This window comes from Oncorhynchus nerka, linkage group LG14 (assembly GCF_034236695.1).
Source record: "Oncorhynchus nerka isolate Pitt River linkage group LG14, Oner_Uvic_2.0, whole genome shotgun sequence".
In the NCBI taxonomy this organism is placed as follows: domain Eukaryota; kingdom Metazoa; phylum Chordata; class Actinopteri; order Salmoniformes; family Salmonidae; genus Oncorhynchus; species Oncorhynchus nerka.
In genome coordinates, this window is record NC_088409.1 from 89,917,778 (window position 1) to 89,929,948 (window position 12,171).

Below are 12,171 nucleotides of genomic sequence, written 5' to 3' on the forward strand. Positions count from 1 at the left end.
TCTACCCTATACTACCCTACCCATCTACCCTAACCCTATATACTACACCATCTACCCTATACCCTAACCCTATATACTACACCATCTACCCTAACCCTATACCTATATACCATCTACCCTATACCCTAATCCTATATACTACACCATCAACCCTATACCCTAACCCTATATACTACACCATCTACCCTAACCCTAACCCTATATACTACAACATCTACCCTATACCCTATATACTACACCATCTACCCTATACCCTACCCACCATCTACACCATCTATACCCTAACCCTATATACTACACCATCTACCCTAACCCTAACCCTATATACCATCTACCATCTACCCTATATACTACACCATCTACCCTAACCCTATATACTACACCATCTACCCTATACCCCTAACCCTATATACTACACCATCTACCCTATACCCTAACCCTATATACTACACCATCTACCCTAACCCTAACTATATACTACACCATCTACCCTATACTAACCCTATATACTACACCATTTACCCTATACCCTAACCCTATACTACACCATCTACCCTATACCCTAACCCTATATACTACACCATCTACCCTATACCCTAACCCCATATAACTATACCCTATACCCTAACCCTATATACTACCTATACCCTAACCCTATATACTACACCATCTACCCTATACCCTAACCCTATATACTACACCATCTACCCTAACCCTAACCCTATATACTACACCATCTAAACCCTATACCCTAACCCTAACCCTATACTACACCATCTACCCTAACCCTAACCCTATACCATACTACACCATCTACCCTAACCCTATATACTACACACATCTACCCTATACCCTAACCCTAACCCTATACTACACCATCTACCCTACCCTAACCCTATATACTACACCATCTACCCTAACCCTAACCCTATATACTACACCATCTACCCTATACCCTAACCCTATATACTACACCATCTACCCTATACCCTAACCCTATATACTACACCATCTACCCTAACCCTATATACTACACCATCTACCCTAACCCTATATACTACACCATCTACCCTATACCCTAACCCTATATACTACACTATCTACCCTAACCCTATATACTACACCATCTACCCTATACCCTAACCCTATATACTACACCATCTACCCTAACCCTAACCCTATATACTACACCATCTACCCTATACCCTAACCCTATATACTACACCATCTACCCTATACCCTAACCCTATATACTACACCATCTACCCTAACCCTATATACTACACCATCTACCCTATACCCTAACCCTATATACTACACCATCTACCCTAACCCTAACCCTATATACTACACCATCTACCCTAACCCTAACCCTATATACTACACCATCTACCCTAACCCTATATACTAACACCATCTACTACACCCTAACCCTACCACCATCTACCCTAACCCTAACCCTATATACTACACCATCTACCCTATACCCTAACCCTATATACTACACCATCTACCCTATACCCTAACCCTATATACTACACCATCTACCCTATACCCTAACCCTATATACTACACCATCTACCCTATACCCTAACCCTATATACTACACCATCTACCCTATACCCTAACCCTATATACTACACCATCTACCCTATACCCTAACCCTATATACTACACCATCTACCCTATACCCTAACCCTATATACTACACCATCTACCCTATACCCTAACCCTATATACTACACCATCTACCCTAACTCTATATACCACACTATCTACCCTACACCATCTACCCTATACCCTAACCCTATATACTACACCATCTACCCTATACCCTAACCCTATATACTACACCATCTACCCTATACCCTAACCCTATATACTACACCATCTACCCTATACCCTAACCCTATATACTACACCATCTACCCTATACCCTAACCCTATATACTACACCATCTACCCTAACCCTATATACTACACCATCTACCCTATACCCTAACCCTATATACTACACCATCTACCCTATACCCTAACCCTATACTACACCATCTACCCTATACCCTAACCCTATATACTACACTATCTACCCTAACCCTATATACTACACCATCTACCCTAACCCTATATACTACACCATCTACCCTATACCCTAACCCTATATACTACACCATCTACCCTAACCCTAACCCTATATACCACACTATCTACCCTACACCCTATATACTACACCATCTACCCTAACCCTAACCCTATATACACTATCTACCCTATACCCTAACCCTATATACACACCATCTACCCTATACCCTAACCCTATATACTACACCATCTACCCTATACCACCATCTACCCTAACCCTATATACTACACCATCTACCCTATACCCTAACCCTATATACTACACCATCTACCCTATACCCTAACCCTATATACTACACATCTACCCTATCCCTAACCCTATACTACACCATCTACCCTATACCCTAACCCTATATACTACCATCTACCCTATACCCTAACCCTATATACTACACCATCTACCCTATACCCTAACCCTATATACTACACCATCTACCCTAACCCTATACACCATCTACACCATCTACCCTAACCCTATATACTACACCATCTACCCTATACCCTAACCCTATATACTACACCATCTACCATCTATATACTACACCATCTACCCTAACCCTAACCCTATATACTACACCATCTACCCTATACCCTAACCCTATATACTACACCATCTACCCTAACCCTAACCCCTACTACACCATCTACCCTATACCCTAACCCTATATACTACACCATCTACCCTATACCCTAACCCTATATACTACACCATCTACCCTATACCCTAACCCTATATACTACACCATCTACCCTATACCCTAACCCTATATACTACACCATCTACCCTATACCCTAACCCTATATACTACACCATCTACCCTAACCCTATATACTACACTATCTACCCTAACCCTATATACTACACCATCTACCCTATACCCTAACCCTACTACACCATCTACCCTATATACCACCACTCTACCCTATACCCTAACCCTATATACTACACCATCTACCCTATACCCTAACCCTATATACTACACTACCCTAACCCTATATACTACCCATCTACCCTATACCCTAACCCTATATACTACACCATCTACCCTATACCCTAACCCTATATACTACACCATCTACCCTATACCCTAACCCTATATACTACACCATCTACCCTATACCCTAACCCTATATACTACACCATCTACCCTATACCCTAACCCTATATACTACACCATCTACCCCCTATACCCTAACCCTATATACTACACCATCTACCCTATACCCTAACCCTATATACTACACCATCTACCCTATACCCTAACCCTATATACTACACCATCTACCCTATACCCTAACCCTATATACTACACCATCTACCCTAACCCTATATACTACACCATCTACCCTAACCCTAACCCTATATACTACACCATCTACCCTAACCCTAATACTACACCATCTACCCTATACCCTAACCCTATATACTACACCATCTACCCTATACCCTAACCCTATATACTACACCATCTACCCTATACCCTAACCCTATATACTACACCATCTACAACTCTATATACCAAACTCTACCCTATATACCCCATCTAAACCCTATATACTACACCATCTACCCTATACCCTAACCCTATATACTACACCATCTACCCTATACCATAACCCTATATACTACACCCTATATACTACACCATCTACCCTAACCCTATATACTACACCATCTACCCTATACCCTAACCCTATATACTACACCATCTACTCTAACCCTATATACTACACCATCTAAACCCTATATACTACACTACACCATCTACCCTATACCCTAACCCTATATACTACACCATCTACCCTATACCCTAACCCTATATACTACACCATCTACCCTATACCCTAACCCTATATACTACACCATCTAACCCTATATACTACACCATCTACCCATCTACCCTATACCCTATATACTACACCATCTACCCTATACCCTAACCCTATATACCACACTATCTACCCTATACCCTAACCCTATATACTACACTATCTACCCTAACCCTATATACTACACCATCTACCCTATACCCTAACCTTATATACTACACTATCTACCCTAACCCTATATACTACACCATCTACCCTAACCCTACTACAAAACACCCTACCTGCTCTGAAAGGACAACTACCTCGAGCTAGTAGAAACCCTGGCACCCTTTATCGTATAATCTACATACACCCTATAACCATACACACTACACCCTACAGTCTAACCTCCTACCCCTCCCTCCCTCTCTGTCTGTAGGAATATAGAGATCTTTGCTCTCTTTGTCTCCTGTATGTGTCATGACCTGGACCACCGTGGGACTAACAACTCCTTTCAAGTGGCCTCGGTAAGACACCTCACACACACACACACACACACACACACACACACACACACACACACACACACACACACACACACACACAACCTATAACAGTCTTGGGTGTCCTGCTAACACATCACACACTCTCAAATGCACACATACATGAAGGTGCAGCTTTGGTAAGACCCCTCAAACACACACGCAGGTATAGCACCCCTCAAACACACACGCAGGTATAGCACCCCTCAAACACACGCAGGTATAGCACCCCTCAAACACACACGCAGGTATAGCACCCCTCAAACACACGCGCAGGTATAGCACCCCTCAAACACACACGCAGGTATAGCACCCCTCAAACACACACGCAGGTATAGCACCCCTCAAACACACACACAGGTATAGCACCCCTCAAACACACACACAGGTATAGCACCCCTCAAACACACACACACACAGGTATAGCACCCCTCAAACACACACGCAGGTATAGCACCCCTCAAACACACACGCAGGTATAGCACCGGTCAAACACACCACACGCAGGGATAGCACCGGTCAAACACACACGCAGGTATAGCACCCCTCAAACACACACACAGGTATAGCTCCCCTCAAACACACACACACACAGGTATAGCACCCCTCAAACACACAAACAGGTATAGCACCCCTCAAACACACACGCAGGTATAGCACCCCTCAAACACACACGCAGGTATAGCATCCCTCAAAGACACACACAGGTATAGCACCGGTCAAACACACCACACGCAGGGATAGCACCGGTCAAACACACCACACGCAGGGATAGCACCGGTCAAACACACACGCAGGTATAGCACCGGTCAAACACACACGCAGGTATAGCACCCCTCAAACACACACGCAGGTATAGCACCCCTCAAACACTCACGCAGGTATAGCACCCCTCAAACACACACGCAGGTATAGCACCCCTCAAACACACACGCAGGTATAGCACCGGTCAAACACACCACACGCAGGGATAGCACCGGTCAAACACACACGCAGGTATAGCACCCCTCAAACACACACACACGCAGGGATAGCACCAGTCAAACACACACACACACGCAGGTATAGCACCAGTCAAACACACACACGCAGGTATAGCACCAGTCAAACACACACACGCAGGTATAGCACCGGTCAAACACACACACGCAGGTATAGCACCGGTCAAACACACACACGCAGGGATAGCACCAGTCAAACACACACACGCAGGGATAGCACCGGTCAAACACACACACAGGGATAGCACCGGTCAAACACACACACAGGTATAGCACCCCTCAAACACACACGCAGGTATAGCACCCCTCAAACACACACGCAGGTATAGCACCCCTCAAACACACACACAGGTATAGCACCCCTCAAACACACACGCAGGTATAGCACCCCTCAAACACACACACACAAACACAGGTATAGCACCCCTCAAACACACACACAGGTATAGCACCCCTCAAACACACACGCAGGTATAGCACCCCTCAAACACACACACAGGTATAGCACCCCTCAAACACACACACAGGTATAGCACCCCTCAAACACACACGCAGGTATAGCACCCCTCAAACACACACGCAGGTATAGCACCCCTCAAACACACACGCAGGTATAGCACCCCTCAAACACACACGCAGGTATAGCACCCCTCAAACACACACACACAAACACAGGTATAGCACCCCTCAAACACACACACAGGTATAGCACCCCTCAAACACACACACACACACACACACACACACACACAGGGATAGCACCCCTCAAACACACACACAGGTATAGCACCCCTCAAACAAACACACAGGTATAGCACCCCTCAAACACACACGCAGGTATAGCACCCCTCAAACACACACACAGGTATAGCACCCCTCAAACACACACACACACACACAGGTATAGCACCCCTCAAACACACACGCAGGTATAGCACCGGTCAAACACACCACATGCAGGGATAGCACCAGTCAAACACACACACACGCAGGTATAGCACCAGTCAAACACACACACACGCAGGTATAGCACCAGTCAAACACACACACACGCAGGTATAGCACCGGTCAAACACACCACACGCAGGGATAGCACCAGTCAAACACACACACACGCAGGTATAGCACCGGTCAAACACACACACACAGGGATAGCACCAGTCAAACACACACACGCAGGGATAGCACCGGTCAAACACACACACAGGGATAGCACCAGTCAAACACACACACAGGGATAGCACCAGTCAAACACACACACGCAGGGATAGCACCGGTCAAACACACACACAGGGATAGCACCAGTCAAACACACACACACAGGGATAGCACCGGTCAAACACACACGCAGGTATAGCACCGGTCAAACACACACACAGGTATAGCACCCCTCAAACACCCACACACGCAGGGATAGCACCCCTCAAACACACACACACACACACACACACGCAGGGATAGCACCCCTCAAACACACACACACAGGGATAGCACCGGTCAAACACACTGTAGGAAAACTCAGGGAAAGACTGTGGTTAGACAAGGGTAGTACACTTCAGTTATAACAGCAGCATAGAGAGCAGGTCTATCTATGGAACAACGTGTTCTGTCTTCTTCCTCTACAGCAATCTGTCCTGGCTGCCCTCTACAGCTCAGAGGGCTCTGTGATGGAGGTAAGTAGACACACACACATCTATGGGATTATAGTGACACCTAGTGGCCAGCCTTCAACCTCCTACCCCACCGGTGTTTGTTTCCACAGCGACACCACTTTGCCCAAGCCATAGCCATTCTGAACACCCACGGCTGCAACATCTTCGACAAGTTCTCCAGAAAGGTTTGTTTCTCTCCAGTCTGGGATCCCACACTGATTGTCTCCTGACCCAGGACACCCAGGACTTTTATAGGGTGTGTGTGTGTGTGTGTGTGTGTGTGTGTGTGTGTGTGTGTGTGTGTGTGTGTGTGTGTGTGTGTGTGTGTGTGTGTGTGTGTGTGTGTGTGTGTGTTAACAGCACTGTAATGGAAAATTAATGTTAATTCCGGGTATAATCAACAGTAAAATACTCTGAAAATGTTTACTGCAGCATACTGTAAATTATGCTGCATTGTGGGAAAATGTTGTGTTGGCAGGGAAATAATTGCTGTATTTCGAGTGCTATTGTAATTCTATCCTACAGAATACACTACCGTACCGAATCTTTGGAGCACCAAAAAAAAACATTTTGACCACTAGTTGGCGGATGGTATTGTTGTTGCTTATTAACGCATCAATTTACACTGTATCGGGGACAGATTGTAGTGGCAGTAAGTCTCGAATGTTAAATGGCTGTTTTACCATGTCCTTTTGGTCTGCCAGTTTGGAAGCCTTTGTTAAGGCCTTTTAGAAGTGCAAGTGATATAAAACACCAAATATTCATTTAGTATACTGTCACGTGTAAACACTTTACCTGTCAGCCAACCTGCTTGCACCATTTCCCTTATAATTACAGTACAATACTGTGAAATACAATGAATTTCGTCACATTCATTCACTCTGATTGCGGCAGCATTCACTTCATTACACAGTACTTGCTTTAATACCGTATTTATTTTACAGTTTGTATTACTGTAATATGAAATATAGAATTTTACTTTCCACTGAGCTGCCTGTGAGATACTGTCAAATTCACCGTAACCCCTTTACAGTGAGGACACCCAGGAATGTTACCGCTCGTACCCAGGACCGTTACCGCTCGTACCCAGGACCGTTACCGCTCGTACCCAGGACCGTTACCGCTCGTACCCAGGACCGTTACCGCTCGTACCCAGGACCGTTACCGCTCGTACCCAGGACTGTTACCCAGGACCGTTACGGCTCGTACCCAGGACCGTTACGGCTCGTACCCAGGACCGTTACGGCTCGTACCCAGGACCCTTACCCAGGACTCTTACCGCTCGTACCCAGGACTGTTACCCAGGACCGTTACGGCTCGTACCCAGGACCGTTACTGCTCGTACCCAGGACCCTTACCGCTCGTCCCAGGACTGTTACCCAGGACCGTTACCGCTCGTACCCAGGACTCTTACGGCTCGTACCCAGGACTGTTGTGTGTTAACAGGACACCCAGGAGTGTTATATGTTGTGTGTGTGTGGTTGTCAGGACTACCAGAGGATGTTGGACCTGATGAGGGATATTATCCTGGCCACTGACCTGGCTCACCACCTCCGCATCTTCCCCGACCTGCAAAGGATGGCTGACGGTAAGGCAGTGTGTGGGTGTGTGTGTGTGCGTGTGTGGGTGTGCGTGCGTGGGTGTGTGTGCGTGTGGGTGTGTGCGTGGGTGTGTGTGTGGGTTTGTGTGTGTGCGTGGTTGTGTGTGCGTGGGTGTGTGCGCGTGGGTGTGTGTGCGTGGGTGTGTGCGCGTGGGTGTGTGTGTGTGTGGGGTTTGTGTGTGTGCGTGGTTGTGTGTGCGTGGGTGTGGGTGTGTGTGCGTGTGCGTGTGCGTGGGTGGGTTTGCGTGTGTGTATTTGTGAGTATAATAGTATTTCATTCTCTCTCCCTTTCTGTTTGTATATGTGTGTGTGTGTGCTAGCTGGCTACAACCCCAGGAATCAGACCCACCGTTCTCTGCTGCTGTGCCTGCTGATGACCTCATGTGACCTGTCGGACCAGACCAAGGGCTGGAAGACCACCCGCAAGATCGCTGTGAGGAACCCTAAAGTCTACTAACCCTAGACTCAACCCTAAAGCTAATGCTAACCCTAACCTCCATCCTAAAGCTAATGCTAACCCTCAACCCTAATGCTAACCCTAGCCTCAACACTAAAGCTAATGCTAACCCTAGCCTCCATCCTAAAGCAAATGCTAACTGTAGCCTCAATCCTAAAGCTAATGCTAAACTTAGCCTCAAACCTAAAGCTAATGCTAACCCTAGCCTCAACTCTAAAGTTAATGCTAACCTTCAACCTTAAAGCTAACGCTAAACCTAGACTCAACCCTAAAGCTAATGCTAACCATAACTCTCGCCTCAACCACAACCCTAACCCTAGCTTCATGTCCACATCCCGGTTCAACCCTAACATTAACCCCAACTCTAACCTCAGACCCTAGTTAACCTTTGACCCTAAATCTCTTTCTCTCCTCTGTGTATTCAGGAGCTGATCTATAAAGAGTTCTTCTCCCAGGGGGATCTGGTATGTGTGCTGCACTTTATTACTGCACTGTATATGTGTGTGTGTGTGTGTGTGTTGGGAGGTGGGTGTGGGGGTGTATCTGATGTGTGTAACTTACTTGTGTGTGCAGGAGAAGGCGATGGGGAATCGTCCCAGTGAGATGATGGACAGAGAGAAGGCCTACATCCCAGAGCTACAGATCAGCTTCATGGAACACATCGCCATGCCCATCTACAAGTAAGAGTTAATCAGAGCGTTTATCACTACTGAACAAATCACAACACAGCGTTTATCACTACTGAACAAATCACAACACAGCGTTTATCACTACTGAACAAATCACAACACAGCGTTTATCACTACTGAACAAATCACAACACAGCGTTTATCACTACTGAACAAATCACAATACAGCGTTTATCACTACTGAACAAATCACAACACAGCGTTTATCACTACTGAACAAATCACAACACAGCGTTTATCACTACTGAACAAATCACAACACAGCGTTTATCACTACTGAACAAATCACAATACAGCGTTTATCACTACTGAACAAATCACAACACAGCGTTTATCACTACTGAACAAATCACAACACAGCGTTTATCACTACTGAACAAATCACAACACAGCGTTTATCACTACTGAACAAATCACAATACAGCGTTTATCACTACTGAACAAATCACAACACAGCGTTTATCACTACTGAACAAATCACAACACAGCGTTTATCACTACTGAACAAATCACAACACAGCGTTTATCACTACTGAACAAATCACAACACAGCGTTTATCACTACTGAACAAATCACAACACAGCGTTTATCACTACTGAACAAATCACAACACAGCGTTTATCACTACTGACCCACAGCACTTGCACCACCTAATGTTGTGTCCCCCACCCCTGTCCCCTGATAGGCTGCTGTCAGAGCTGTTACCAGGGGCATCAGAGCTGTATGAGCGTGTAGCGACCAATCGAGTGCAGTGGACAAAAGTCTCCCATAAGTTCACCGTCCGTGGGTTGCCTAGCAACAATAGCCTCGACTTCCTGGATGAAGAGTATGAGCTGCTGCAATCCCAGGGTGCGCTGGGAGATGACAGCCACTGCCTCAACGGTTGCCTGGATGATGTGGTTGGGGGGAGGGGCCAGTGAACACACCAACCAATGGGAAGGGAGCCAGTGGTATCTCTAGGCCAATAGAAACATAAGGAAACAATTTCCTTTTTATGTCCTCAGGCAGAGAGGGCGAGACTTTGAGACAGTTTGACATTTGATTGACAGCTGTCAATCTCTGAGGCTGAGCAAGACGGAGTGAACTCAGGAGGGACAATTCAGATGAATCATTTGACAGGAGTTGATTCTGACTAGTCAATTCAGATGAATCATTTGACAGGAGTTGATTCTGACTAGTCAATTCAGATGAATCATTTGACAGGAGTTGATTCTGACTAGTCAATTCAGATTAATCATTTGACAGGAGTTGATTCTGACTAGTCAATTCAGATGAATCATTTGACAGGAGTTGATTCTGACTAGTCAATTCAGACGATTCCTGTAGATGTTAAATGTGACTGAACTCCTGTGAGGAAAGCAGAGAGTCGTGTTGACTCTGGAAATGATCATTTTCATAACGAAGGTCACCGTTCATATTGTTCTGAGTTTCTGTTTTACACACAGGCTCCCAGACACCTAACAGGTCAATACCCATGTAATAACACATACCTTTCTTAGTTAACAGAAAGCTGTGTAGAACGAAGGACAGTTAAGGAATCTGTTGGTTTATGTTGATTTAAGATCATCAGAATCCTTCCCACCAGCCCACACAAACCCTGATCAGCTGCTATGTCACTCATACGACTGCTTATGTATGCTGTATGTAGCCTACACCACGTGCGTTTCTCCCTTTATCTCAGCCAGCATTGAATTTATTTCTCATTTCTTAGGCATCATGTAAGTCTCTAGTTTGCCAATTATTGTATTTGTTATTATATATAGAGCTCATTCATGGCCATTTGATGCCCGGTGGTTATTGAGGTAACTGTATCTGCAGTGTGTCAGGTAATGTGAGTGTAAGTTCCATCTTTTGGAGATGAGGACAGTTTGACAGTCAATGATCACTGGTCAGTGCCATCCTCATTAGCTAAAATCACACACACACCACCACCAATAACAACAACCACCAAAAACAACCACCACCCACCACCACCACCAACAACAACAACCACCAACCACCACCACCAACAACCACCCACCACCAACCAACACCACCACCACTACAACCAACAACCACTACTACAACCAACAACCACCACCACTACAACCAACAACCACCACCACCACCAACAACCACCAACCACCACTACAACCAACAACCACCACCACCAACAACCACCACCAGCACCAACACCAACAACCACCACCACTACAACCAACAACCACCACCACTACAACCAACAACCACCACCACCAACAACCACCACCACCACCATCACCAACAACCACCACCACCA

General features: G+C 45.7%; 1 protein-coding gene across 1 annotated transcript in view; it reads left to right on the forward strand.

Moving 5' to 3' along the window:
• Nucleotides 1–11,824, forward strand: part of LOC115126401 (cGMP-dependent 3',5'-cyclic phosphodiesterase-like) — a 233,582-nt gene extending 221,758 nt beyond the window's left edge. The window contains exons 23-30 of the mRNA XM_065027226.1: nucleotides 4,391–4,478; nucleotides 7,120–7,167; nucleotides 7,257–7,331; nucleotides 8,635–8,734; nucleotides 9,067–9,179; nucleotides 9,629–9,667; nucleotides 9,777–9,883; nucleotides 10,579–11,824. Coding sequence (XP_064883298.1) covers nucleotides 4,391–4,478; nucleotides 7,120–7,167; nucleotides 7,257–7,331; nucleotides 8,635–8,734; nucleotides 9,067–9,179; nucleotides 9,629–9,667; nucleotides 9,777–9,883; nucleotides 10,579–10,813 — 805 coding nt within the window. The 3' untranslated portion in view covers nucleotides 10,814–11,824. The remainder of the gene's footprint in view (nucleotides 1–4,390; nucleotides 4,479–7,119; nucleotides 7,168–7,256; nucleotides 7,332–8,634; nucleotides 8,735–9,066; nucleotides 9,180–9,628; nucleotides 9,668–9,776; nucleotides 9,884–10,578) is intronic.
• The last annotated feature ends 347 nt before the right edge of the window (nucleotides 11,825–12,171 follow it).